This window comes from Protopterus annectens, chromosome 7.part0 (assembly GCF_019279795.1).
Source record: "Protopterus annectens isolate FY-2018-M chromosome 7.part0, PAN1.0, whole genome shotgun sequence".
In the NCBI taxonomy this organism is placed as follows: Eukaryota; Metazoa; Chordata; order Ceratodontiformes; family Protopteridae; genus Protopterus; species Protopterus annectens.
In genome coordinates this window covers 476,366,790-476,391,166 of record NC_056739.1, presented here as the reverse complement: position 1 = coordinate 476,391,166, position 24,377 = coordinate 476,366,790, and the positions used below count along the sequence as shown (strand labels likewise).

Below are 24,377 nucleotides of genomic sequence, written 5' to 3'. Positions count from 1 at the left end.
AAACCTATTAGAATAAAGTCACAGAAAGGAGTTTACATGGAAAGAATGTCAGAGTCTGCTGTTACTTTAATCCATTTGTATGTGCAACAGGCTGATATCTATTCTGCTGCAGCTGCTGTCAATAGACCTAGAGGTAAGTATTGAACTGAAGTGTATTGTGTAATAATATATATGAGTGGAATATCCTTGCATGCTTTTACTAGGTAGTGTAAGCAAGTAAAAGGTGGGAGATTTGTACCAAAATGACATTAACATATGACAGAATTGATAACTTATATGTGCAGGCTGGATACAAAAAAGGAGATTAATAGCAACATATCCTTGTTTGTGCCATAACAGAAATGCAGCTTTGGCCCCCACCCCTAAAAGAACAGGCAAATGACACATTTGGCTAACAAAGCATCTTTGAAATGCTAAAAGTGCTATCAAATAATCTGTCCCTGAAGCATATGTACAGAATATTCCATGTGAAGGTATTGCCAATCATGTATAACTTTGAAATGTCCTGGTAAACTTGCCCATGCCATCAGTACACTTCTAACTAATGCTTACAGATAAAAGTGTGAAGCCTTTGATAATCAAAGTATATATATATATATATATATATATATATATATATATATATATAACTATTAAAGAGATTATTCATAATTACATGTCAGCATATGTAGTATGTAGCTGACAAAATGAAGACATACCTTCTCAAAAATCAGTAATCCTCTGTGCAGGTATATCCCAAAGTAATAGTCTCTCCTCTGTGTTCACCACATAAACAAGTCAGCTCACCTTCAGTTTCCCTAGCTACATGATTGCCTTGTTCTGGTGTAGATTCGGGGCTGTCAGTATGGTGATTATGCAAATGAGGTGTGAACTCATTAGAATTGCTGAATCCCAAATACGTGGATCCATGTTGTAGATGTAAACTTAGTACAGACAATCCCTCCGTGTTTGTTTTTAATGGATTGCAACTTTGAATGATTACTGATTGGAAGAAGGTAAACACAACAGCGATGCAGACTGCCCTACATCTATTGGGTGTGTCAGGTTAGGCTTACAAAGTGTTAGATGTACTTTTGTCAGGGTTGGAAATGTAAGTAAGCAGCACACAATTCACAGGTAATTTGTATTTACATCCAACCTCCCCTTTATTTGTTGGCAATTGAATACGATATTATGGGTATTTAATTTCCTCACACATTTTAAGGCCAAGGATATAGAATGGCTTACAGATTGCATGCCTCAAATTACTGGTCAGATAAGAGAAGAATGACCAACAAGCACAGAGAGGTAACAGAGTTATATATTTGCATGCAATAATCATAACTGGTTGTGTGATCACTTAGTGCACTACATCCAAAAATAATAAATGTACAAATAACAGTTGCATGGTTTCATATTACTGTAGATGATGTCACAGTAGGTTGTATGCAGAATGATTTCAATTCCTTGCTGCAAAGCTGTTTGTGTGTCAAAGATGGGTAAGGCACCCTTACTGTGTTCTGAAGGTTCAATGGAATGAAAGATCAAATCCATACCTCTGTAGAAATACCTTGTGTACTAACATTTTGTAGTGTGTTTGCCATACATTGTTTTTCCTTATGTCAGCTACTTTTCCCTTGTTTTTTTTTTTGTGTCTTTAATTAATTTTATTTTATTTATTTATTGTTGGTGTGGCCAGTGTTTGTGCAATGTAGTTCTTAACACAATCATGGGAATGGAGGAAATGAATGTCAGGCTTGGCTGTGCTTTTCTTATTTGTGTGAAGTGTAGCAGTGTGCAAACAGGACTACTGGATCACCTAGGAAGCTGACAGGACCCAGACAAGCAATGGTGGCATTGCATGATACTTAACAGAGAGACTGTAATAATAATTAGTAAATTAGGGAATGTCAGGTAACTAGCCCTGTGGCAGGAGGTTTAAGTGTAAGGCTGGAGTACACATGGTCCTGGGTTTTAGTTGTGACAATGCAGTTAATGAACTGAAACATAGACAAGTGGTGTTTCAATATTCTTGTGGCAACATATATAAGTGTAAGACTACCATACATAGGCTCCTGTGTTCTAATATAGGATATTCTATATACTTTTACTGTAGTTCCACTTCCCGTTATATTCATTCTCACTTATAATACTTTAGTTAGTGGAGTTGATATTAATTAAATGTATGAGGGATGAGGCACTATTATTGTGTTAGATGTATGACTGACAATATACTGTGCACTATATTTCTGTAAATATAATTCTGCTACCTGGACTTGCATTGGCTTCACGATTACCTAAGACACATACACAACTGCCTCTATATCCAATAAGCTTGTTAGGTCACACACATACATATGTAACAGCTCATACTGTTACCTGTATTTATGTATGATTCTTGACTATGTCTGAGCAGCACTTCTTCTGTAGCAAAGAAGGAAAATCAACACTGTGGAAGAAAATGTTTTAACTCTTATGCCTAGGTTTGACTCTCACAGTGTAAAAGTCAATTTTCTCCATGCATAAATGTTAAAAACAAATGTGTCAAGTCATTACATTTATGCCCCCAGTACATGTCTGCTAACCTAACTCACTTAACAGTTACCTTTCAATTTCCAATATATATTTCTAGACTACATCAGTAGACAACCCTCAAACTAAGGCCAAGTGCCAGATTAACCTTTTAATTGCAATTATTTCACTCCTTACTGCTTGGCACTGCTGTGCTCCTCTTACCATTGTGCAAAGGCATTGCTGGGGTGTGTGTACTCCAGTAAATGCAATAGATGGAATTGGCAAGAAAGCATCAGTCTATTGCTCTAAGTCTGCTGGTAGACATGGCTGGCATTAGTGGGGGAAGTGCCAGGTTTAGGGCATAGAGGTGGGGTATCCAGGAGTCCAGGATATTTATTGGACTCCTAGCAAAGCACCACAGCCAAAATATTCTTCAGAGGGAATATTCTGGCTTCCAGTACAAGTCTGAACCACGGAATAATTTACCACAGGCTGTATCTAGTGCCACTTGTATCCTGTAGACTGGAGAGCAATGAATGCATCATTTTAATGACCTACAGAGAAGGAAGAGGGACACTCTCAACTGTTGTTTGGAGGAATCTAGGACTGTGGACATCCCACAGCTGTGTAAGTATCAACTAAAGAGAGTAATTGTAAGACCTAGAAAGCTTAATATAGGCAAGACTGGTATGCATAATGGTCTTCTGTTCTTTTCTGTTTACCCCAGCTTTCAGGGATTGGGAGTTCAATGTCTATGTCCATGAGTCTAGATTGGAGAGACTGAGAGGGAGGCAAGTGTATGCAGCAGAAGAGAAGTGGTATTGTAGCATTAAAAGCTAAAGATAACTATGTTGGTATTTGTTAGAGTTGTGTTAGACTGAGCACGCATATCCCAACTGTAAATGCAAGTATGCATGCATTAGTCTGTAGCACAAACCAATTGTAAGAGTCAATATTAGACTGTAGTCAGAAGTTACGGGTTCAAATATCACAGTTCACAACTATAAAATACTGTTATTTCTTCAATAATATCAACATTAAATTAAAAACTCTATACCAATGGCACAAATGCCCTGCTGTAAACTGCAATCTGTATGATTGGAACATGCAAATGTGCAATATATGTACATTTTAAGGATTACTTGCAGCAATCTGTAGTATAGTGTGTATCTTTTAGGCGGTATACTTAAATGTCAAACTTAAAATAATAGAGTTGGATAATTGTATTAATGCATTGTATGTCACATATGATGGTACTTATTTTATCTCTTTTTTTCTGTCCTCTCGACCCTTATCTCTCTTTTTTATTTTTTTTAATTTTTTATTTTATTTTTAAAAATAAAATGTGTTTTTTTATATGTTTTATTTGTATTATGTGCCATCAAAATGTGTCCATGTCATCCATGTGTACCACATCACTAAATGCTCCACAGCACAAAGGGGTAAGCCAGCCCCAGTGTATCAGCCTGCCCCAGCTCCACTGGCTCCAGCATTGATGTCCAACATGTCTATGAGTCAACCTCGCAGCACTGCCTCTGCTGCCCCTTCACTACTGGTGCCCTCAGGTAGTCCTGCCCCAGAAGCTGGTCCAGTGGTACCATCTGGGAGGTAGTGATTTCATCACCCACAGTCAGTTGCCAGGGATGGTCCATAGGGTTATACACTACACAATTGGTACATGCTTACCCTGAGTGGAGAGGCTGCTCTCCCTCATGTTCCTTAGTAGTAGTAGGAGGAGACATCAAGCACTCCAGCCACCAGTGGAGTAGGGTGACAGTGATGACAGTTCAATGGGTGAGAACTCGATTCTCTCTGTCTCAAGCTTGACAGCCATGGGCCTGGGTGTCCCCACCCTCACATCAATCATGGTGTCTCCTAACCTTTTTTGTCCATCACTGTCCCTGTCTCTTGTCTTGTTTGTCTTGTCTGTCTTCAATTGCTTCCTCACCTACTCTACTGATCTAACCTAGACATACCTAAGTCCCTTCCTCAACATTATTCTCTCTCAAAAAAATAAATAAATAAATGGGCACCTCTCCCACAAAAATATTGTCACAGCCATAGCTCTCCATTTCACCCACATGCCTTCTTGACACACTTGATTTGGTACAACTGGATTTACCACATGATTGTGTTGTTGTCAGCCCTACCTCTGAAGGTGACAGTCCAAATTCAGTTCATATTGTGCGCATATTTTCAGTTTACACTGTTAAAGAGATGGATAGCTATGGTTCTTTCCTACCTCCCTCCTGCACATTTTTGGCATGCTTTCCCTTTGCCCATCCCCCACTTGCTCCCATTTCACCACTTTTCTGTCTACCCCATGTTAACACCTTTAATCTGGTCAAAAAATACAATCACACATAACACACATAAGTAGCAGAAACAGCAATGGATCCCTGTATTTTTTGGACTCCATATTTGCATAGAGGTATGCTTTGCACACTGACATGCAGCAATGATGAGAGGCTGCAGACTGTTGTGGTTACCTCTATGAAATGCCACTTGACCCCACTACACTATTACAACACACAGTAAAACAAGTACTATAAAGAATTCATATCATTGCATAATCAATGTTTATTTAAAAGTATTTACAAGTATTAGATACTCCTGGATTGAAATGCACTACCATCTGGGTCCGAAAAGAAATGTATCAATGCATTAACACATGCTGCCGCAGAGTCAGTTAAGCAACAGGTGTGTTTCATACACTCAATACTAACTGTCAGACTTTAGCAATGTGGTTTGCATTTGCACACTGCTTAACTATGTGCAAACATGTGTATCTCCCAGGCTCATACACTTTGAAAATTATTGCTCAAACCTGTTGCTTGCTGCACTATGGAAAAGTAAATATTATGATGTATTACTGTTATTTACTGTCCATTTCATGTCTATGACATGAAATTACATGTGGAGACATAACAAAATGAAGACCCTATCTAACAATATGTCACATATTTACAATACAGCCATGTATAGCCTCCCCCAAGAACTCCAACCCTGATGTCTCAGTACTTTTTCCACATATATATCACCTACAGTACAGAAAGTAATATCAAATGTTGTGTGATATGCAATGCACATCAGTCTTGTAACATGGAGAACTACAGCTATTGACCATAAACCTAAAAAGCCTCAACTGCAAGACTAGGGAAGGAATCAGCATGGAACATATCCACAGGGAAATCGGTGACCTTCAACACACTTGACCTGACCAATTTTGATTTTGTCAAGGGTAGATATTGCTTATTAAACCTTGTGGACTTCTTTGATACTGACCCCAAAGACCTGGATGAGGGATAACAGGACATAACATCTATCTTAAGTTATCCAAGGCCTTTGACACTATCCCTCCATCATATCTCATAGTGAAGATCCCCCATCAGGTAATTAAACCATACATTACTAGATGAACAGCCAACTGGCACACTGACAGAATACACGCTGACAAATTTGGGGATTGCACCTTCACCACTAGCCCACTTTCCAGTGGAATACCACAAGGAACTGTGCTTTGGCCTCAACTGATTAGAAACTATTTCTCTGATGCCCATGGAATGGTAGATGGCCTGTGGTTTACCAAGTTTGCAGATGTCTGTTAACTGGATGCACTCATATAGAGTCCCCCAATAATGGTACCATATTACAGAATTGGTTGACACAGGCAAAATGATTGGTGCCAAACTCATGGACTGAACCTTAAAGCAAACAATGCCTTATTGTTCCCTTTGGCAATGAAGTACCCCTGCTAATTATGACATACATAGCACCTATGTAAGCTCAAACACTGTATTGTGAGACTTGGGAACACATGTTGATAGTAATCTACACTTTTAACCACTATGTGTCCATAGTGGTGAGACACAAATTTTACATTCAGCACCTCATACATATGGAGATCACATCTAAGACCAGAGAAGTCACAGCTCTGCTGTACTGTACTGTTATAGGACCACTAATTGAGTAAAATGTTCCTTTTTGTTTGAACCTCACCAGACACCTGCATCAGTTAAAAAAAAAACACAGAGATTTGTGAATGGCAGAATCCAGGGCCTCCAAATATGACATATATGGAAATACTGAAAGACCTATCGCTGTACTCAGTATCATGCAGACTGCTTAGAGGTGACCTATGCTGGGTCTACAGAGCAGTTTCAGACCCTGGTCTACTGGAAATGCTGGACATCTGCAAATCAAATGGGAGAAAAATAACTTGCTCCAGGGTTCTCAGCCTAGCCTGTGACATAAACAGAACGTACTGGGGAGACAGATATATTCCCCAGCTATTGACACTCATCTGTAATAGGCTCCCACTGCATGCGAAGCAGTGCTCCTCAATGACCCTTCTCAAGCGCAACCTTGACATCTGGTTGGGTGATTGTAAAGTCACCTCTCCTATAGCACCTATGTTCCTCATGGACAGGGTCAGTTGGTGCTGCTCACAAAATTACTCTGCTAAGAACCTATGAAGCTATGAACCTATGCAAACCTCCCAACATCTTCTCTCCCACATGGCCTGCTGGTGTCATCTACTACAAGTTGTCCTGCATGCTTGTAAAAGTTAGATGTGTGCTGTGGCACTTGTGTAAATTTGTAGTCTGTGTGCTTATGTAGGGGTTTTATTCTCACTGTAGTTTTGTGTGTGTGTGTGTGTGTGTGTGTGTGTGTGTGTGTGTGTGTGTGTGTGTGTGTGTGTGTGTGTGTGCACCTGTGCTTTTGTTTGACATTACACATAACATTTTACACCAGCATGTTAGATACTATTACCATATTCTCCTCAACATAGATTTCTGATGTCATCAGCTATAAAGTGTTGTCTGAGACAACTCAAGTCAGACTTGTTCTGTAACACTTGCTTAGTGTACTGAGTTCTGTAGCTTGTATACAAAGATAAGGGTTCTAGTCTTACTGCAGTCAACTGTGTATGTGTGCATGTGTATGTGCACTCTTGCCTGACATTACAGAAAACATTTTATACCACCATGCAGGGCACTGTTATTAGCATATCCTCTTCAGCAGACACTGCTGATGTCATCAAGTATATCAGATTTGTGGACATGTAGTACTCCCACCAGAGCAGGGTCAAAGACTGGCCTGGAGGCCAGGCAGATCTCACCTCATCATGTGTGAGACAGATTACAGTGACATGGCTTTTAATATATCCACATACATCATGGCATGGTTTGTATGTCCCTGTGTTTTCTTGATGAGTCCCTCCAGCTGCAACATGTGTCTGGTGAGATACATACAAATGTGAGCATTATACTCTATCAGTGTTGTGATGAGGTTCAGGTACAGTGCTGTCATGCAGTCCTAAGATCTGAATATAAGGGTGTGACTTAATGATGTGCAGAACATAGGATTTCAATAGTAGTGTGGACACTTAGTGGTTAACATTCAGATTGCTATCTACATGTGTTCCCAGTGCCTGCATCACTGGATTTCAGCATAGCAGGATTGTTGTCAATGCTGTGATTAACATGGAATTCTACTTTTCAGATGGACAACATAACAATGACACATTTCTGCATTTATTTGTAGATCATGTGCCTTTGTTAACAATCATTTGTCTGTGCTAACTCCTCCTATACTATGTTATCATCATTGGTGGACTCAATTGCACCCAATATACAAGAATCAGCAAACTTGGTATGCCAACGCCCATATACTTTAGCCTGAACTGTATAGAAATAGAGTCCAAACAGTGAAGGGCCAAACACAGATCCCTGGGGTTTGCCGATGGTGACATCTCAACTGGGACAGGTTGATTCACCAACTTTAACAGTATGTGTTTTGTTGGTGAGCCAATTGGTTACCCATCTAGTAATATAAGGATTAATCCCCATCTGGTAGGATTTCTCAATGATACTGCATGAGTTATTGTGTTAAAACCCTAGGCTAGATCACGATAGGCAGGATACACTCTCTTACCTTCATCCAGGCCCATCACATAGAATCACTGGGCTATGACAACATCACAGATCACCTATGGTGTGACTCAGGACATACACCTTCTTGATAGGATTGCATACACACTTCAACACACCCTCCACATGGGCTATGTTTCCATAGAAGGGTGTAAATTGACATGCATCCATACAAATTGGGTGGACAGCACCTGATGCATGCATGTATAGAGACATCCTGACTCTCCTCAACTGTGAGGTAGATAAACAGGTCATCATGGACATCTTCTAAATAGACATTAGTAATATTCCAGCTGTGTACAACAGACCTGTGTGAGTTGTTAAGGCTACATCATGTTTGTTACATCTGATAGATGTCCTCAAAGAGGTCATTGAGGGCATGCATGATGACAGCAGTATTATCTTGAGGAACTTGACCAGGTCAAGGCATTTGACACAAATCCGCACTGAGTTATTCAATCAGCACTGTCATATGTGGCCATAATCAGCTATATTATCACATGGGTAGACAACAGTACCACCTACGTGGCATTGAAATATGTTGAAATATGTGAAGAGAACTATATTCAGGTCCAGTGATCAGGTCTATACATCTTTCTGCTAGGCCCTTGCCTGTCTATTGTTTAAGTGATGGATATCACAGGTGACATACACATCCTGTGTCCAGAAAGCTGCATGAAGGCCTACAGATTGTGGACAATCATTGACTCCAACTGTGGTATTAGTATAATACAGACAGTATCAACACATACCGAAGCTTGCTGCCACAGCCATGGTGACACCTGCAATGACAAGAAGACATAGTGGGATTTGTTAAGTCAGGAAGACAAACACACCACTGAAGTATAATGTGGACATCACACCTTATAATCAGACCAGTAGGTATGTGACCCATGTCCTGGGTTAGATGGTAAGTGGAACGTCCACCATCATATGGCCACAGTGCTGAATGTAACACAAGTACTGGGTATGTGAAGGACAGCCACATCAGAGGCCATAATACCTTCATAGTTCTCAGCCTTTGTCACACCAATAATTGACTACAATCCACCCTTCTTCATGTACCTCCCTTCACATTTTCCCATGATGTGTAAATGAAGTGTTCCACCTTTGTCACAGTGAGCTGCCACACAGCTTACTGGCCAAACCTAGGTATTATTTTTGTGAAATATACATGACTGTCTGATAGTGCAGAACACCAGATGCATGTATGTTACCTGTTCTTCTGATGCACACACTACATACATATGTGTTTGACAACATTAGTGGCATAGATATCATTTGTGATAGTGTGGATTGTGCCATATACATATGTCATGCACACCAGTCAACTAGCCTGTAGTGCTCATAATATCGCATACAGGTATATCAGTGTCCCTCCTAACACCTCCAGCAGATGTTACACTGGCAGGACAGTGTGCATGGTTACCCTCATAGAGTGTGGATGTGTCATAATAATTGTTCAAGTGCATTTGTGCAGACTCATCACTTACACTAAATCACATATGTTATGTCAGAGGCATGGGATTACTGGTGGTATTATTCTGATATTGTCCATGATTGTGCTAGCTTCTTTTGTTGTTTTCCATGAGCCTTTACCTGTGCCCCATTTGCTGGAGATCTCTGTTGAGATTACACTCATATTCAGGCATATCAGTTTGCACAGCTTCACAATATGCACCCTACCCCAATTGTATGTCAGATCCCTGACAGATGTCCACTGCATTACTCATGTAAGGATGCTTATCTCACACAGACATCCTCCCCATTGTTATGTCACCTTGTAAAATGCATTTTCACTGTGCAGTCCCTACTATACCATATATGTGATTGGTATTGCTGATACAACCACCTTCCATTGACATGATATCATCTGCTGTACATTAGTTGTTTCACCTGTCCTCTTTCCCTGTGTTCATTCATACAATTCCGTTCATTTTACATGCAGTCCATGTACCGTTAGAGATCATTTACATGGCTTCAGTACAGAATGCCAGGAATGGAATATCACAATACTCTGAGCTGTAGATATACTGTCCTGTACTGTGTTTGGACCTTATACTTTGCATTCATGCCTCTCAACTATGCAGATATTCCCAGGATGTCCAGATGTGTTCTTTATCAACTTTGTGGCTTTCTGCCATATTACAGGGATGATCACAGGACAGATGTGACTCAATATTACATTCATTTGAGTTCATACCTCTCCAATGTCCTGATTTTTGCAGAATGTCCACACTTTTGCCGCTTATTGTTGATCTTTTCCTCATAAACTTTTGGTTTTCTGGCAAATAATTGGCATGTCATTGTGGGTTGAAGTTAGAAAATGACAGACATTTGAGTTTCTAACTTCATTCTCTTCAGAAAATTCATGCAAATGTAAAACCTAGTATTCTATCAACTTTCTAAGTCTGTAAGTGCATTATTAAAATGTGTCCATATTTTTGGGCCTTTGTTCCCCTCCCCCCATTATTTATGGCTTTGTCCAGAGTTCTTGCTCTAAGAGATTGAGAGATATGTTTGAGTTTCATTCTACCACATTTCTATGACACATCTATGTCAACTATGTCCATATATTTGGGTAATTGTCCTCACATTATGTTGGCCTTTGTGCATGTGTTGAACTAAGAGACAGAGCTATCTGTGAAGTTCTGGTGATCATTGTGGCATTTTGCACAAAACTGAGGACTGTAAGTGTTCTGTTTTTAGCAGGATTGCTATCCATGTTTGCCTTACATGGTTTCCTAGCCAGGAACACTGTTGCCAGCCAGAAAACTTTGCTTAGATGCTGTGTGTGGGATGAATATGCATTGCACAGTGGTGCATGCTGCTGCTTACCATGCACCACTGTGCACACATGTAAAATCTATGTAGGCTTTTCGTGGAGCCTACATGGAGTTTATTGAATCCCAGGGAATTTCAACTGCATACCAATACACATGATGCAGCATTACTCCAACAACCTAAAGCAAGGTATCCTCCAGTGACGATGCTTTGTCTTTTGTAGGACAGAAACATTGAAGCAAATTACTAGACAATATCAGAAGTTGTCATTCACATAAAAACAAATCAGGATAAAATTACTTAAATACCAGCAAAAAACTGTCAAATGTAATATGCTTTAATCTGTCTACAATAATGTAAATCATCAAAATATTGTGAATTTAGTACAGTTGAGTTTTACTTTTCTACATAGGTAAAGGTACCCCTTTGTGTAAGTAATTTATATTCTTAAGTAATGTTAAAATGGATCCCCTTCAAAACATAGAATCTCCACAATACTGAATCCAGATTCATTGAGACAACTTAGCCAAACCTTCACTATATCAAACTCTCGGAACAACAAAGACTAACCCCAGGAAACAAACTACTTGACCACAGGACAAAACAACAAACAGCAAAACAAGAAAACCCTCCAAGTGGAGGGCTCCACCCCCCAACTAAATATACCAACTCCGAGAACACACTACAGTGGAAAAAGGGGAAAGTTCACCATGGTGGCCAAGTGGTTATTTTCCCTGGGTTTGTGTCCATTGTTCCGGGAGTTCGATATAATGAAGACTCAACAAAGTCATCTCAATGAATCCAGATTTGATATTGTGAAGATTCAATGTTTTGCAGGATACCCATTAAAACATAGTGATGAATTCTAGCAGTAATGAACTGTGTAATACATTATAAGTACTCATCTGTGATATGCTGCCTTGTATATACTGTTTGTCAGGAAGACCACACTAAAAACAGTAAAACATACTTTTGTAATTTTTTTTTTTTTTTTTATGGACTCAGTAGACACAGTCAGCTTTACACTTTGTATTGTATTTAACTTTGTATGTTACATTATATTTTTTTAATGTTATGCCTATGGAAATAATGCCTTCTTTGGGTAGTGAGTCAATTTAAGATACGTAGGAAAACTCAATTAAAATATAACAAGAAAGAAACCATAGGTTTTATTTGAATCCACTTTGACAAAAGAGTAGTCATTTTCTTATATATATTTTGGCCCCAGCCATTACCACTGACTATCGTTGCCTTTACCCAACTGAGTCCTGCAGAAACAGGAAAGGGAATACAAAAGTTCCTCACCAAAAGGATAAAGGGACTCCAAAATCTGTCATATGCTGCCAGATTGAAGAAACTCCAGCTCTATTCAGTTGCATACCGTCTGCTCAGAGGTGACATGTGCCTGACATACAAGGCCATGTCCAACCCGGAATTAATGGACATGCTCCACCTCAAAAAATCCAAATCCACCAAAACCACTAGAGCAAGTGACTTAAACCTTAGCACGGATATAAATAGGACATGCTGGAGGGATAGATTTATCACTCAGAGACTCCCTATGCTGTGGAATAAAATCCCGATCCATGTGAGGCAGAGCACCTCGCTGGCTCTGTTCAAGAGAAATCTTGACCTGTGGATGGGAGATCGTAGGTTTATCCCAGGAATCATCTCTGTGTCACTGCTGGACAGAGGCACAACAAACTAATGGGCACAGTATTTTTTCATATAAGGGGTGGCATAAGCCACAAATATTTGGGCTAGGCTTATAAATGCCTTAGGGCAGATAGCCTAGTATAAACCTATGAACCTATAAGTAGTGTAACCATTAAGGAATTATTTTTCTTTTTGCAAGGAAATTGAACTTGGTTGGAGGAACAAGCACAACTAGTCCATATGGAGTTGAGTATACAGGGCATGTGTCATCTAATACAGCAACACGCATGAACACTTCAGGATCTGGTCACACCTACTTGTACAATGATATGTTCACCCATGGTACCCTACTCTACAGTCTCCATAGAAAGCTGATCTGGCTGCAGGAAAAGCTTATACCCTCCCTCATGAAGAAGCGCAAGCAACATTTGCTCAGTCTCACTCCAGCCACTCAATCTGTGTTGCTGGCTAATTGTGACCCTTTCTTAAAGAAAAGCTGTTTCTCTGTCAACTCAGAATTAAAGCAAGCAGATGACAATTTATATGCCTTCATATAAAATTAGAAAATTGATAGGTGCTGCAGGCTGGAATGTTTGGACTAGTTCAGTTGTTTCTTTCTTTTGTTGACTTGGCACATGCACACATATATGCCCTTCTTGATCCATTATACAGATCCCTGAATTAGAGATAATTTTCTAAATTAATCTTTCATCAGTGCCATGTCCAAGCTATGATGTTCTCTCATACTTGCTCCTCCCTTTGTGATCCATTTTCAAATTCTCTCTCCCACTGCCTTACTTGCTCCTCCCTTTGTGATCCATTCTCTCTCCCACTGCCTTGTTAGATTACTTTGATAAAATTGGTTAAAAATGTACAAACCAAAATGAGCTACTAATTACTATATGCTAATCAACAGGCACATTTTGCCTTCTACTGTCTCTCTTATATAAAATTTTTTGGGGCAAAATATACAGTCAGAAATACCTCTGAAGATCAAGAACTCTAGACAAAGAGAAAATAATGGCGGCTGGAGCACTATCAGAGACATATCTTAGAACGTTGCTAGAATAACAGTCTGTGAATAGTATGCATTTTCTGAAGGATTTGAATTTGAAAAGTCAAATGTCTGTCATTATTTATTTACTTTAATACTGAACAAATTTCCAAAAGATCACATATTTTATGAGGAAAAGACCAAAAATAAGAGGCAAACATCTGGACATTGTGTGAAGTTCTGAACAGTTGAAACGTATGGTGATAATGCTTCTTTAATATTCATTAAACTTAGCGAGTTGCTTGGTCAAGTGCCAACTGAGACTTTTTGTTTCTTATTTAGTAATATTGAACATGTATGCAGACTGGGGAACAAGGGACCATTGTCAACTAGGGACTGATTTCAAAGTAAAACCATTTACATGTAGATTCCATAACCACTAAGAAAATAGTAATGACTGACACGTTGTACTAGAAATGATATAACAGAAGAAGTAAATAAATAGGGTATACAAGTGCTCCTTTGCATTATAGTGGGGTAATCTTAGAAAAAAAGGAGGACCAAATAGAATATTCAGTGATGGACTGAAATATTGTAGAACATACAACCCACGCATTACACATAAACATTCTGTCATATGTTAAACTCTAATGTAGTGGTTAGATAAACTACTGATAGAAGGTTTGTACTTAATACTTTAAACCGCGCAGAACAACTTCATATTTTTCTTTTTTTTTTTTTTTTTTTTTTTGACAGGCTTACGTTTAGTAAATCTGCATCTCCTCTGACTCATCTTGGCATGCCTGGGCGCAGAGCAGGTATAAACACCAAAAAACACGCCAACCAGTAAAAAATAAATAACAAACTGGAATTCCAGATTTTTGGAAGAACAACAAAAGAAGCTTTTGAGCGAGTGGTTCGTTATTTATTTTTTGCAGAACAGGTATGGCAGACATGCAGAGTTTTCTCAATGAACAACAGCTCAGTCTGATTATGGTTAACTAGGATTAAATGTCCAAATCTGTCCTTGTCTTCTTCTCAAACCACTGAGCTGTAACTGTCCCATAATAGTTGAAGGTAATATAGCCGAAGTCATCACACAGTGAAAGCTAATGCACAACACTAGGTCTCTGTGAAACCTAATATCCAGTGTTATGAAAACAACAGTGTGATGCAATTACCTGTCACCTTAGCAATGACAAAGAGCATAGAATGCCTCAAGAATTAGCAGCATGCACATTGGTTTAAAAAAAAAAAACAGAAAAAACAACAAATACTCAAGTTGCCCAAATTAATTTTGAGTCTCTAATCTCTGAAGTGCATTCTTAAACTTTCCTCTGTTCATCTGTAGCATGTTAATTTGAAGAACAATTCATCATTCACTCATTATGCAATAACCCTCTTAACCCAATTCATGGTCATGATGAGCCATTACTAATGTGATATTCGCAGGTCACAAGCCAGTGAATCCCATGCTAAGCGGGGCACCAGCATATTACAGTATGCATGCACATGTTTACTCACACACATGTACATAAAGCTTTGGGCAATTTGGAGAACTGCCAATTCACCCAAGATACATCTTTGGGATTGGGGAAGAAACTGGGCACCCAAAAGAAACCAACACAGACAATAGAAGATGTGCAGATTCTGAATAGAGGGCATTTTAGGTATGAACCAAAGTGGCAACTGACAAGTGATCTGAATTAAAAAAAGAAAATAATCATGCATTTTCATTCTGCATTTATATATGTTTATTATTGCTCAGTACACTCCCCTTCGGTACTAGAAGATCAGAAGCCTGTGGGTTCTATTCCCACACCAGGTAGTTGGATACATTTCTCAAAATTTCACTGCAGTGCAGCATAAGGGGCTATGCTGTACTCCTGATCTGCAGAAAGCTCAGGTGACTGTAAGATCCCACAGGACTCACCAAAGAGTAGGGGTCTCCTTTATGGGGGTTACATTTGGGTTGCATAGCTAGGCTTATAAAGGCCCTAGTGGTTGCTAACCTAGTATATACCTATGAACATTTTAGTCTTTGCATATTAGAAAGTAATCAGAGTTCCCATATTTCTTTTTCTGTAACATTAGCTGGTCAGTTCTGCACTGCTGATGGGTTTGGCACTTCATATCATATCATAGCAAAAGGCAGGTCTGTAAGGAGCCCAATGAATTGCAACACACTGGCAACATTTAAAAAAGTGCCTGTGTGTGTGTGTGTGTGTGTGTGTGTGTGTGTGTGTGTGTGTGTGTGTGTGTGTGTGTGTGTGTGTGTGTGTGGGTGTCTGAGCGCGTGCACGTGTGTGTGTGTGTGTGTGTGTGTGTGTGTGTGTGTGTGTGTGTGTGTGTGTGTGTCTGTGTTAAAGCTGGACTGCAAATACTTGAAATGGGGAAAGACATGTAGTTCATTTAATTCCTTAAAATATTCACTATATCAAACAACATTTTGCTTTCTCTCACTAATTGTCATGTATCATATGACTGCCAGTCATATTTCACCTGCCATTTCCACATTTCTCTTTGAACTGTCATGTCCAGCATATGAAAACTAGCTGACAGGACAGATTTTAGTGCATTTAGTCATCAAAAGAGTAGCTATGTGCTGTAGATGGTTACAACACTTTACAATGTTTTATCATAGCCAACAGTCACATGACATATTTTGCTTTTTAGTTTGCAGATTAAGAATTCCATCATTTTGGGGGTGGATATTGGTTATGACATAATATGACATCTCACTCCATACTCTTTTAGGTGAGACATTAGGATCAAGATCAGTTTATAACTGGTGACATTGTTTTATACAATGTATACAAAGGGACTGCATTGTTCAGGACTGTGCTGCATGGAGTGCTTATCCACAGCTGGGTTAAGTGTCTAGTGGAAGGTTAAGAGCAGCATAATTCCTCCTGTAAGCATTCCTCATTACATAACATTTTTTTTTGCATTTGTTTTCTTTTGCAGTCTAAATAAGTTTTTATTTTCCTTCAAAGCACTACCTAATATACTGCAGATACACAGTGCATTTCAAGATTTTATGAGAGAGAGTAAGAGAGAGAGAGAGAGACAGTCTGGCTCCATAGAACAGAGGGACAGAGCAGTTACTGCCCTCTGAATGGCTGAGGTTTGATCAGTGGCCCCTGCAATGGAGGATCCAGGCAGGGAGGGAGAGAAATGAAGGAGCATGGAGCACATGCCTCTCCTTGGGCGGATAACTGATGATTGGGGAATCATATGGAGGAGTGTGATTTCTCTGGAGGATATGGAAGAAACCACTTCTTGTGTTTGAAAGGAGTGAGTGGGATTGCTTGCTGCAATGTTCTTTGCAGAACTGTGGGGCAACAGAGCAGACAGGCCAGTGTAAGTCCATCTCCAGCATCACAAGCTGGGAGTTTGCAGGGATGGTAGGGCCAAAAGCAGAAAAGCCCTTGAACCACCCTAAAGAGCTATCTTAATGATAACTCCTCCCAGATGACCCTTACCCTATTGATGGGGGGAAAAGGATGATTGTGCAGGAAGGGGTTGATGGTTGACATGCAGCAGGAAAAAAGAGTGATTAAAAAAAATTATATAATAAAAAAATGACATTGACTAATTATTGCAAATTCATGTAACCCTGGCTTATGTTTCACTGTTTTTTTCCCTCAGATGCTGTGAGCTGCGTGAAATGTATGGAGGACTACTGGTCTAATGACAAGCGAGACAACTGCATCCCAAAAATTGTACAATACCTGTCCTATGAAGACCCTATTGGAGCTTCGCTATCATTTTGCTCAGGCACCCTAAGTGTGTTGACATTTTCTATTCTCTTCATTTTCATGAAGTTCAGGGACACTCCAGTAGTCAAAGCTAACAACCGTGAGCTCAGCTACTTCCTACTACTGGCTCTCACACTCTGCTTCCTGTGTTCCCTGCTTTTTATTGGTCACCCCATGAGACTAAACTGCATGCTTCGTCAAGTGGTGTTTGGACTGACATTTTCCTTTTGTGTGTCTTGTATTTTAGCCAAAACTGTCACTGTAGTGATTGCCTTTAAGGCCACAAGACCAGATAGCAGGTTAAAGAACTGGGTAGGATCCAGGGTATCTATTACAACTGTTATCACTGGATCACTGGTTCAGATAATCATATGTTTGGTTTGGTTGTCTGTATCTGCTCCATTCCCAGAACTCAACAAGACCACAGAGGATGGAAAGATAATCATTGGATGCAATGAAGGGTCAGCATTAGCCTTTTGGTGCATGCTGGGATACTTAGGCGTGCTAGCTGTTGTCTCATTTGTGGTTGCCTTCCTGTCCAGGAATTTACCTGGCAGCTTCAATGAGGCCAAGTACATTACGTTTAGCATGATTGTGTTTGTCAGTGTGTGGTTATCATTTATCCCTGCATACCTGAGCACCAGGGGGATGTACATGGTGGCTGTGGAAATTTTTGCCATCTTGGCTTCTAGTGCTGGAATGCTCAGCTGTATATTTTTACCCAAGTGTTACATCATAATACTGAGGCCAGCACTGAACACCAGGGGATATATGGTAGGAAAAAGTGACCCACAAGACTACAGCAAATAAGTTTTAAATACTTTTAAATTTTGTTTTAATAATTTGAAGGTGCCTGAATTTTATAAATAGACTATTTGTTTATTACTACCACCTTAGAATGTACTGGCATATGTTATAGGCAAGTATTACCTTGAGGTCCATTTTAAACCTAGCCAGCTTCCCTTCCAAGGGTGAGAATCAAACACTGTACTTTGTGTGGTAAGCACTTTAACCATTATACCAACCACCGACTTACTAAGTTAGATGGTAATGGTGCATACTAAACAGCATGCAGCATGAAACTGCTATCATCTCTTCCCATCTATGAGAATGGCATTCTTTGGATACAGAGCAAAACTTTTTTAGAGCTTATTTTTTTATTTTCAATAAGTGAAACAAAGACATATAACACAAAATAGTATAGCGATGATGAGGAGAATATTAACATCTCAACTAATAAAACTTTAAGAAAAAATATATCTATATACAGCATTCAAATGTAATAGCTATGTACACCACTAACAAGTCTTACCACACAATAGCATTATTTAGTTTCTGAATTAATAAAGGTAACATTCTGAAACAATAGAATATAGAGACAGCAAGAACTCAACAAACTGGCAGTAAACTTGCCAGTTATTGCCTACCCCACACATCATATAAGATAGTTTAATTAGAAAATTAGAAAGAGGAACACTAATTGCACCATGACATTTAGACATATAGGTGATAGATGCTGACATTATTTTGCCACCGCTACCCAGAATGGCATTATCTAAGAGATTCTGGATATCAGCCAACTTGGTATTGGGTAGGGAGAGTAAAAATATTCTTAAGAAAGTACAGAATATGGGGTAGTATCATGATATGAACTGCTCTAAATTTGCTTGTCATTGATGGCATATTTGGCACTTATGGTAAAAGGGTCTTAACTTTAGCTCATTTCATATAGCCCCCCCCCCTCAGAGTTTCACTAAATAATCCCTCACTTTAAGTCCTTAATAGGTGGCTTCCTTTACACTTTGAATAGGTATAGCATCTAATATGAAAATGTCACCTACACGTGGTATGAGAACTGACTTAGATTGCATTTTAATCATGAGGCTTCCTCAAAAGTCCTGAACTTGACTACAGTCCCATTCAGGACCCTCTGATATGTCTGTACTTAATAAAATATAGCCATCTGCAAACATTAAGAAGTTACATGTGAAAATGTTTGACTCTGTGTTGTTCTCAAAATTCTTCTCGATCATGTAAGCCAGTTCTTCCATGACAGGAATAAGGAGACAAGGAGGCAGTGGGCAGCTTTGCATAGTGCCCCTACCAAATTACTCCTGGTTGTCAAAGACCCAATGAATAAGCACCCTAATTGTCAGGGAAATGTATAACTTTTTGACTCATCCCACAAACTGGGGACCACATCTTCTCTCCTGCAGTAATTGAAACAAAAAATCACATTCTACCACCCTGATGCCTTTCTGATACCAAAAATAACTTTTCCTACCTTGCTATATGTTTCCATGTCTATATAAAAAGGTCACCTCTCATCAATTTTCTGAAACTTTCCATCCAATGACAAATCCATTTTGACCTGTTTGGATTATTTGCAAGAGTGCTTGTTCTAGTCTACCACCTAAAACCATAGAAAGTATATTGCTGTCTAAATTAATGACTGAGATAGGGCAAAAGTCCCCAGTAGTAGGAATCCCCCCCTTCATTTTTAGAATGACTGTTATTGCTTGGTTATGATCAACATTCTTAAACTAAACTGAACACTTTCTGTAAAATCAGTCCCAATTGGTTCCCTTCCCTTGTATGAAATTCTACAAGAAAGCTATCTATTTCCAGTGCCTTATTACTTTTAAGCTAGCCAATAGCATAGGTGATTTCAGCAGAGCTGAGGATTGGTTTAAAATCTCCTTTCTGAGGTTGTGAATCTTCTGAGCATTCCTTTAGCAAAGCCCCATACCAGTCAATGTCCCCTCCAGTCAGCTCTATAGAGAGAGAGATAATAATTATGAAAGAGTTCTCTTAACTGCTCCTCATCCCTGACAATCACACCATCCTCCCTATTAACCTCCAAAATACTTGCCTTTACTTTAAGTCTTTAATGAACCACTTAATACATCTGAGATCTCCTTAACAACCAAAAAATGTCCCCAACACAGAACGTCCCTCACATTTTTCTATAGCTCAAGCGACTTTATTGATATAGTGCAGTTTATCTTAGAGCCAACTGCTCTCATCTCCATCAACAAGCTTTGTTTCTGTACTTCTGTCATTTTTTCTAGCCTTCCACTTAAACAGTCAGTTCTACATTTCTTCTACATCCATTCTATATCCATGACATCTCCCATTATTGCTGTTTTGTATACCTCCCTTGAAGAGGTAGTACTAACTGATGTCCAGCTGAGTATTCCTACTGACTACATTTGAGACTATATATTTCACAAACTTTCTGTCTCTTGGACAGTAGACCATCTAAAATATGCCTGTCTTTACTTCCTAATTTTTGTCTTGTAGTACTTTGGCTTTATTATTAATGTTACTGGTGCATTTTGACAGGTTAATTACATGTATACCAGGGGAGTGAACCATAAGACCTATTTGTTTAAGGACCAATAGTACATTTATTCTGCTTCCCTGTTTAGTTAGGTCTTTAGAGAAGGTATGGGTGTTGATTCCTAGTTTGAAATTCTTCCTGATATCCCCCCAGTTATTTTCTAGCATCCATGCTTTTACAAACACTAGGCAGTTTTTACAGTGTTCCATTTAAAGCAACAGCCTAACCTTTCATCTAGAACAAAATTAAAATCACCTACCAGCACCATAAAGTTAGCAGGATACATTCAGTCCACTAATGTAAGAAACTGATGAAAAAATTACTGTCATCTGAATTAGGTGCATAAATATTACCTATAACCCATCTTTGTTTATTAATTGTCCTCACAGATATTATCCATCTGCCTTTTTAACCACGTTTAACTTATTTGGCTGTTAAATCCAATGATCTGTGAAATATAAGAATCACCCTTTTGCCCCCTCCTGGTTTAGAATCAACCAACAGCTTTGGATATTGTGTAAGTATATAGGCCTTGTTTATTTTGAGTTTTGTCTCATGTAAACAATGTGTGCTGCCTCCCTTTTAACTCTCTATAAAATTCTCATTTGAATTATGTTTTGAGAACTTCCAACCACATTCCATGAAAGTAATTTATATCCTCTTCTGAAATTGTTATTACTTCCAGGAGTTACTGGAATGTTGAATATTGGTATTAAGCAATTGGGTAGCCCCCACCCCATGCATAAAAGGCACTAAGGATCCCCTGAGCTGGAAATCAATAATTTCTTTGGGTGCAGAGTCTGCACATACACCATGCTGAGAAGCCTTAGAGGCTATACAAAGAAATAATGTAGCTTGAAAGGTAAATTATGTGCCACTTCTGTCTGTCCCACCCTATACCTAATTAGGGCAAATAGGAAGTAATAGTTAATTAAACCCCTTTGTACAGGCAGCAAGAGAAGAACAACCCATCAAAGTGAACTTTGAAAAATAAACATTACCCCCTGCCACTTCACTGCTCTTAACTTAACTTCAAAACAAGCTAGAAACTCAGGACTGGTATCAATCAGTTAGGTTCTTATATATGATCAGGTCTCACATAACTGTTAAAATATGATAGTGTTGAATTGCTGACTAAAATGAAATCCATAAGCTAGCATAGTTTTTATCCAGAATGGAAAATATGTGTATAACTTCCAAGTGTTAAATTAAGTGCTTACGTTTGAAATGTCCCAGCTTCAGCCAACTAGTGGATTACAGCAGAATCAAAATTATATACACGAGTAAAGTTAGCTAAGATCATCAACTGTTAATTGTATTAATTAGAAACCACTCATCACCAGCACCACAAAAGAGAAATAGAATTATCTTAGTATACAACGAGTATGGCTTGCTTGGAATGTCATAGGTAATAGCTGACAAAGCTTACAAGTAAGAGGAATAAATGTGTCACCATTAATTAAACACTGAGCAGATCTAACATCTTCTCAATGCCTCTCTCAATGGCACACGTCATATAATACATTCACATCATAATTACATAATCAACTATAGATCACAATAATATACCCCCTTTTACCTTCTCACCCATACCTACCTCGACAGTAAAAAAATTACTCTCTAAACTAAAACCCACCACTCTCGCAGCAGATGACCTACCCACTACTTTTCTAAAATTAGCTGCAGAGTCCCTAGCCTACCCCATCTCACTTCTTATAAACCGCTCCATACAGGAAGCCTACATCCCCCAACTATGGAAAGTGTCATATATAATGCCCCTACACAAAGGAGGTAACTCCTATGAACTATCAAACTACCGCCCCATTGCTATCCTATCCCCCCTTTCCAAGCTCCTGGAGAGATGCATTCACACCCAGGTGATGCATTTCTTAACCTCACATAATCTCCTCTCCCTCACACAGCATGGATTCCGCCCTAACCATAGTACAACTAGTGCTCTTCTCTCCTTTACTAGCCAGGTTAGCCAACTTAGAAACAACAACAACTTTGTATCAGCCATTTTCTTAGATCTATCTAAGGCACTTGACATGGTCTCACATAACCTACTTATAGACCCACTAACCGCCATCTCCTTTGCCCCCTCTGCTACTTCCTGGTTCAAAAACTATCTCTCTGATAGAAAACAGTCAGTAAAATGGCAAGGCATACTATCACCACTACTACCAACTACTGTAGGCATTCCACAAGGGTCAATACTAGGTCCTTTACTATTTACCATTTTCACCAACAAACTACATACCTCCACCCTGCATGCATCACTTATACAGTAGCAGATGACTCAATTCTAATCTGCTCAGCCCCAACCATAACCACACTTCAGAAACTTACCCAAGAATCCTTCTGCTCTGTAGAAAAATGGATTACTGATATCCATCTTATTCTAAACCCCAAAAAGACCAAACTACTTCTATTCACCCCCAACAAGTACAAAATCACACCTTTTCCTTTCACCATCACCTCCAACGACGGCACATTAATCTCTCCCTCCCCACATACCAAACTACTCGGTGTTGAAATAGATCAGGATCTTAACTTCAATGTCCACATCTCTCAAACCATTAAAAAGGTTCATAAAAAATTAGGAACTTTATACAAACACAAACAGTTCCTATAAGACCAGGCATGAATCACCCTAGCCCAGACCCACCTCTTGTCTACCCTACTATATGCATCACCAATCCTAAGTCACATCAGGAAAACAGACCTTGACAAACTAGAATCATGTTACAATAAGATTCGAAAATTTGCCAATAACTCCACTTTTAGAAGTCATCACTGTCTTGCCTTAAAACACCTACAATGGTTAGAGCTCCCTCAGCTAATTAGGTACCACCAGCCAGTGCTCACCTTCAACATACTAAAGCATCCCCACAAAACGCCAGCTCTAAACCAACTACTAAATCAGTACTCAGCAAACCATCCTCTACGCTCATCAAACAAGACCCTCCTCTGCATATCCAAAGCCTACAACACTGCAGGGAAAGCCCCCTTCTCTCATACCATCACTAAGGAATGGAATAAGCTCCCCCAAAATATATCCTCAGCAACATCTATCTCACTGTTCAAAAAATCACTCAAGCCACACCTCCTGCAGTCATGGCTCTGTCCTTGCATTACATAAATGCTTTCCTAAAGCCACACCTCCTGCAGTCATGGCTCTGTCCTTGCATTACATAAATGCTTTCCTAAAGCCACACCTCCTGCAGTCATGGCTCTGTCCTTGCATTACATAAATGCTTTCCTAAAGCCACACCTCCTGCAGTCATGGCTCTGTCCTTGCATTACAGAAATGCTTTCCTAACCCCCTTCATTTCTTCCTTCTCCTTTCTATCACTGCTCATTATGCCTAATAGTACTTCAAAAACTCCTAGAACAGGACTACTTTCAGCTAC

General features: G+C 39.2%; 1 protein-coding gene across 1 annotated transcript in view; it reads left to right on the top strand.

The window, feature by feature from the left end:
• The window catches only part of LOC122805994 (extracellular calcium-sensing receptor-like), a 178,067-nt gene extending 158,808 nt beyond the window's left edge, over positions 1 to 19,259 (top strand). The window contains exons 5-6 of the mRNA XM_044076235.1: positions 17,512 to 18,367; positions 19,217 to 19,259. Coding sequence (XP_043932170.1) covers positions 17,512 to 18,367; positions 19,217 to 19,259 — 899 coding nt within the window. The remainder of the gene's footprint in view (positions 1 to 17,511; positions 18,368 to 19,216) is intronic.
• Positions 19,260 to 24,377: the final 5,118 nt, after the last annotated feature.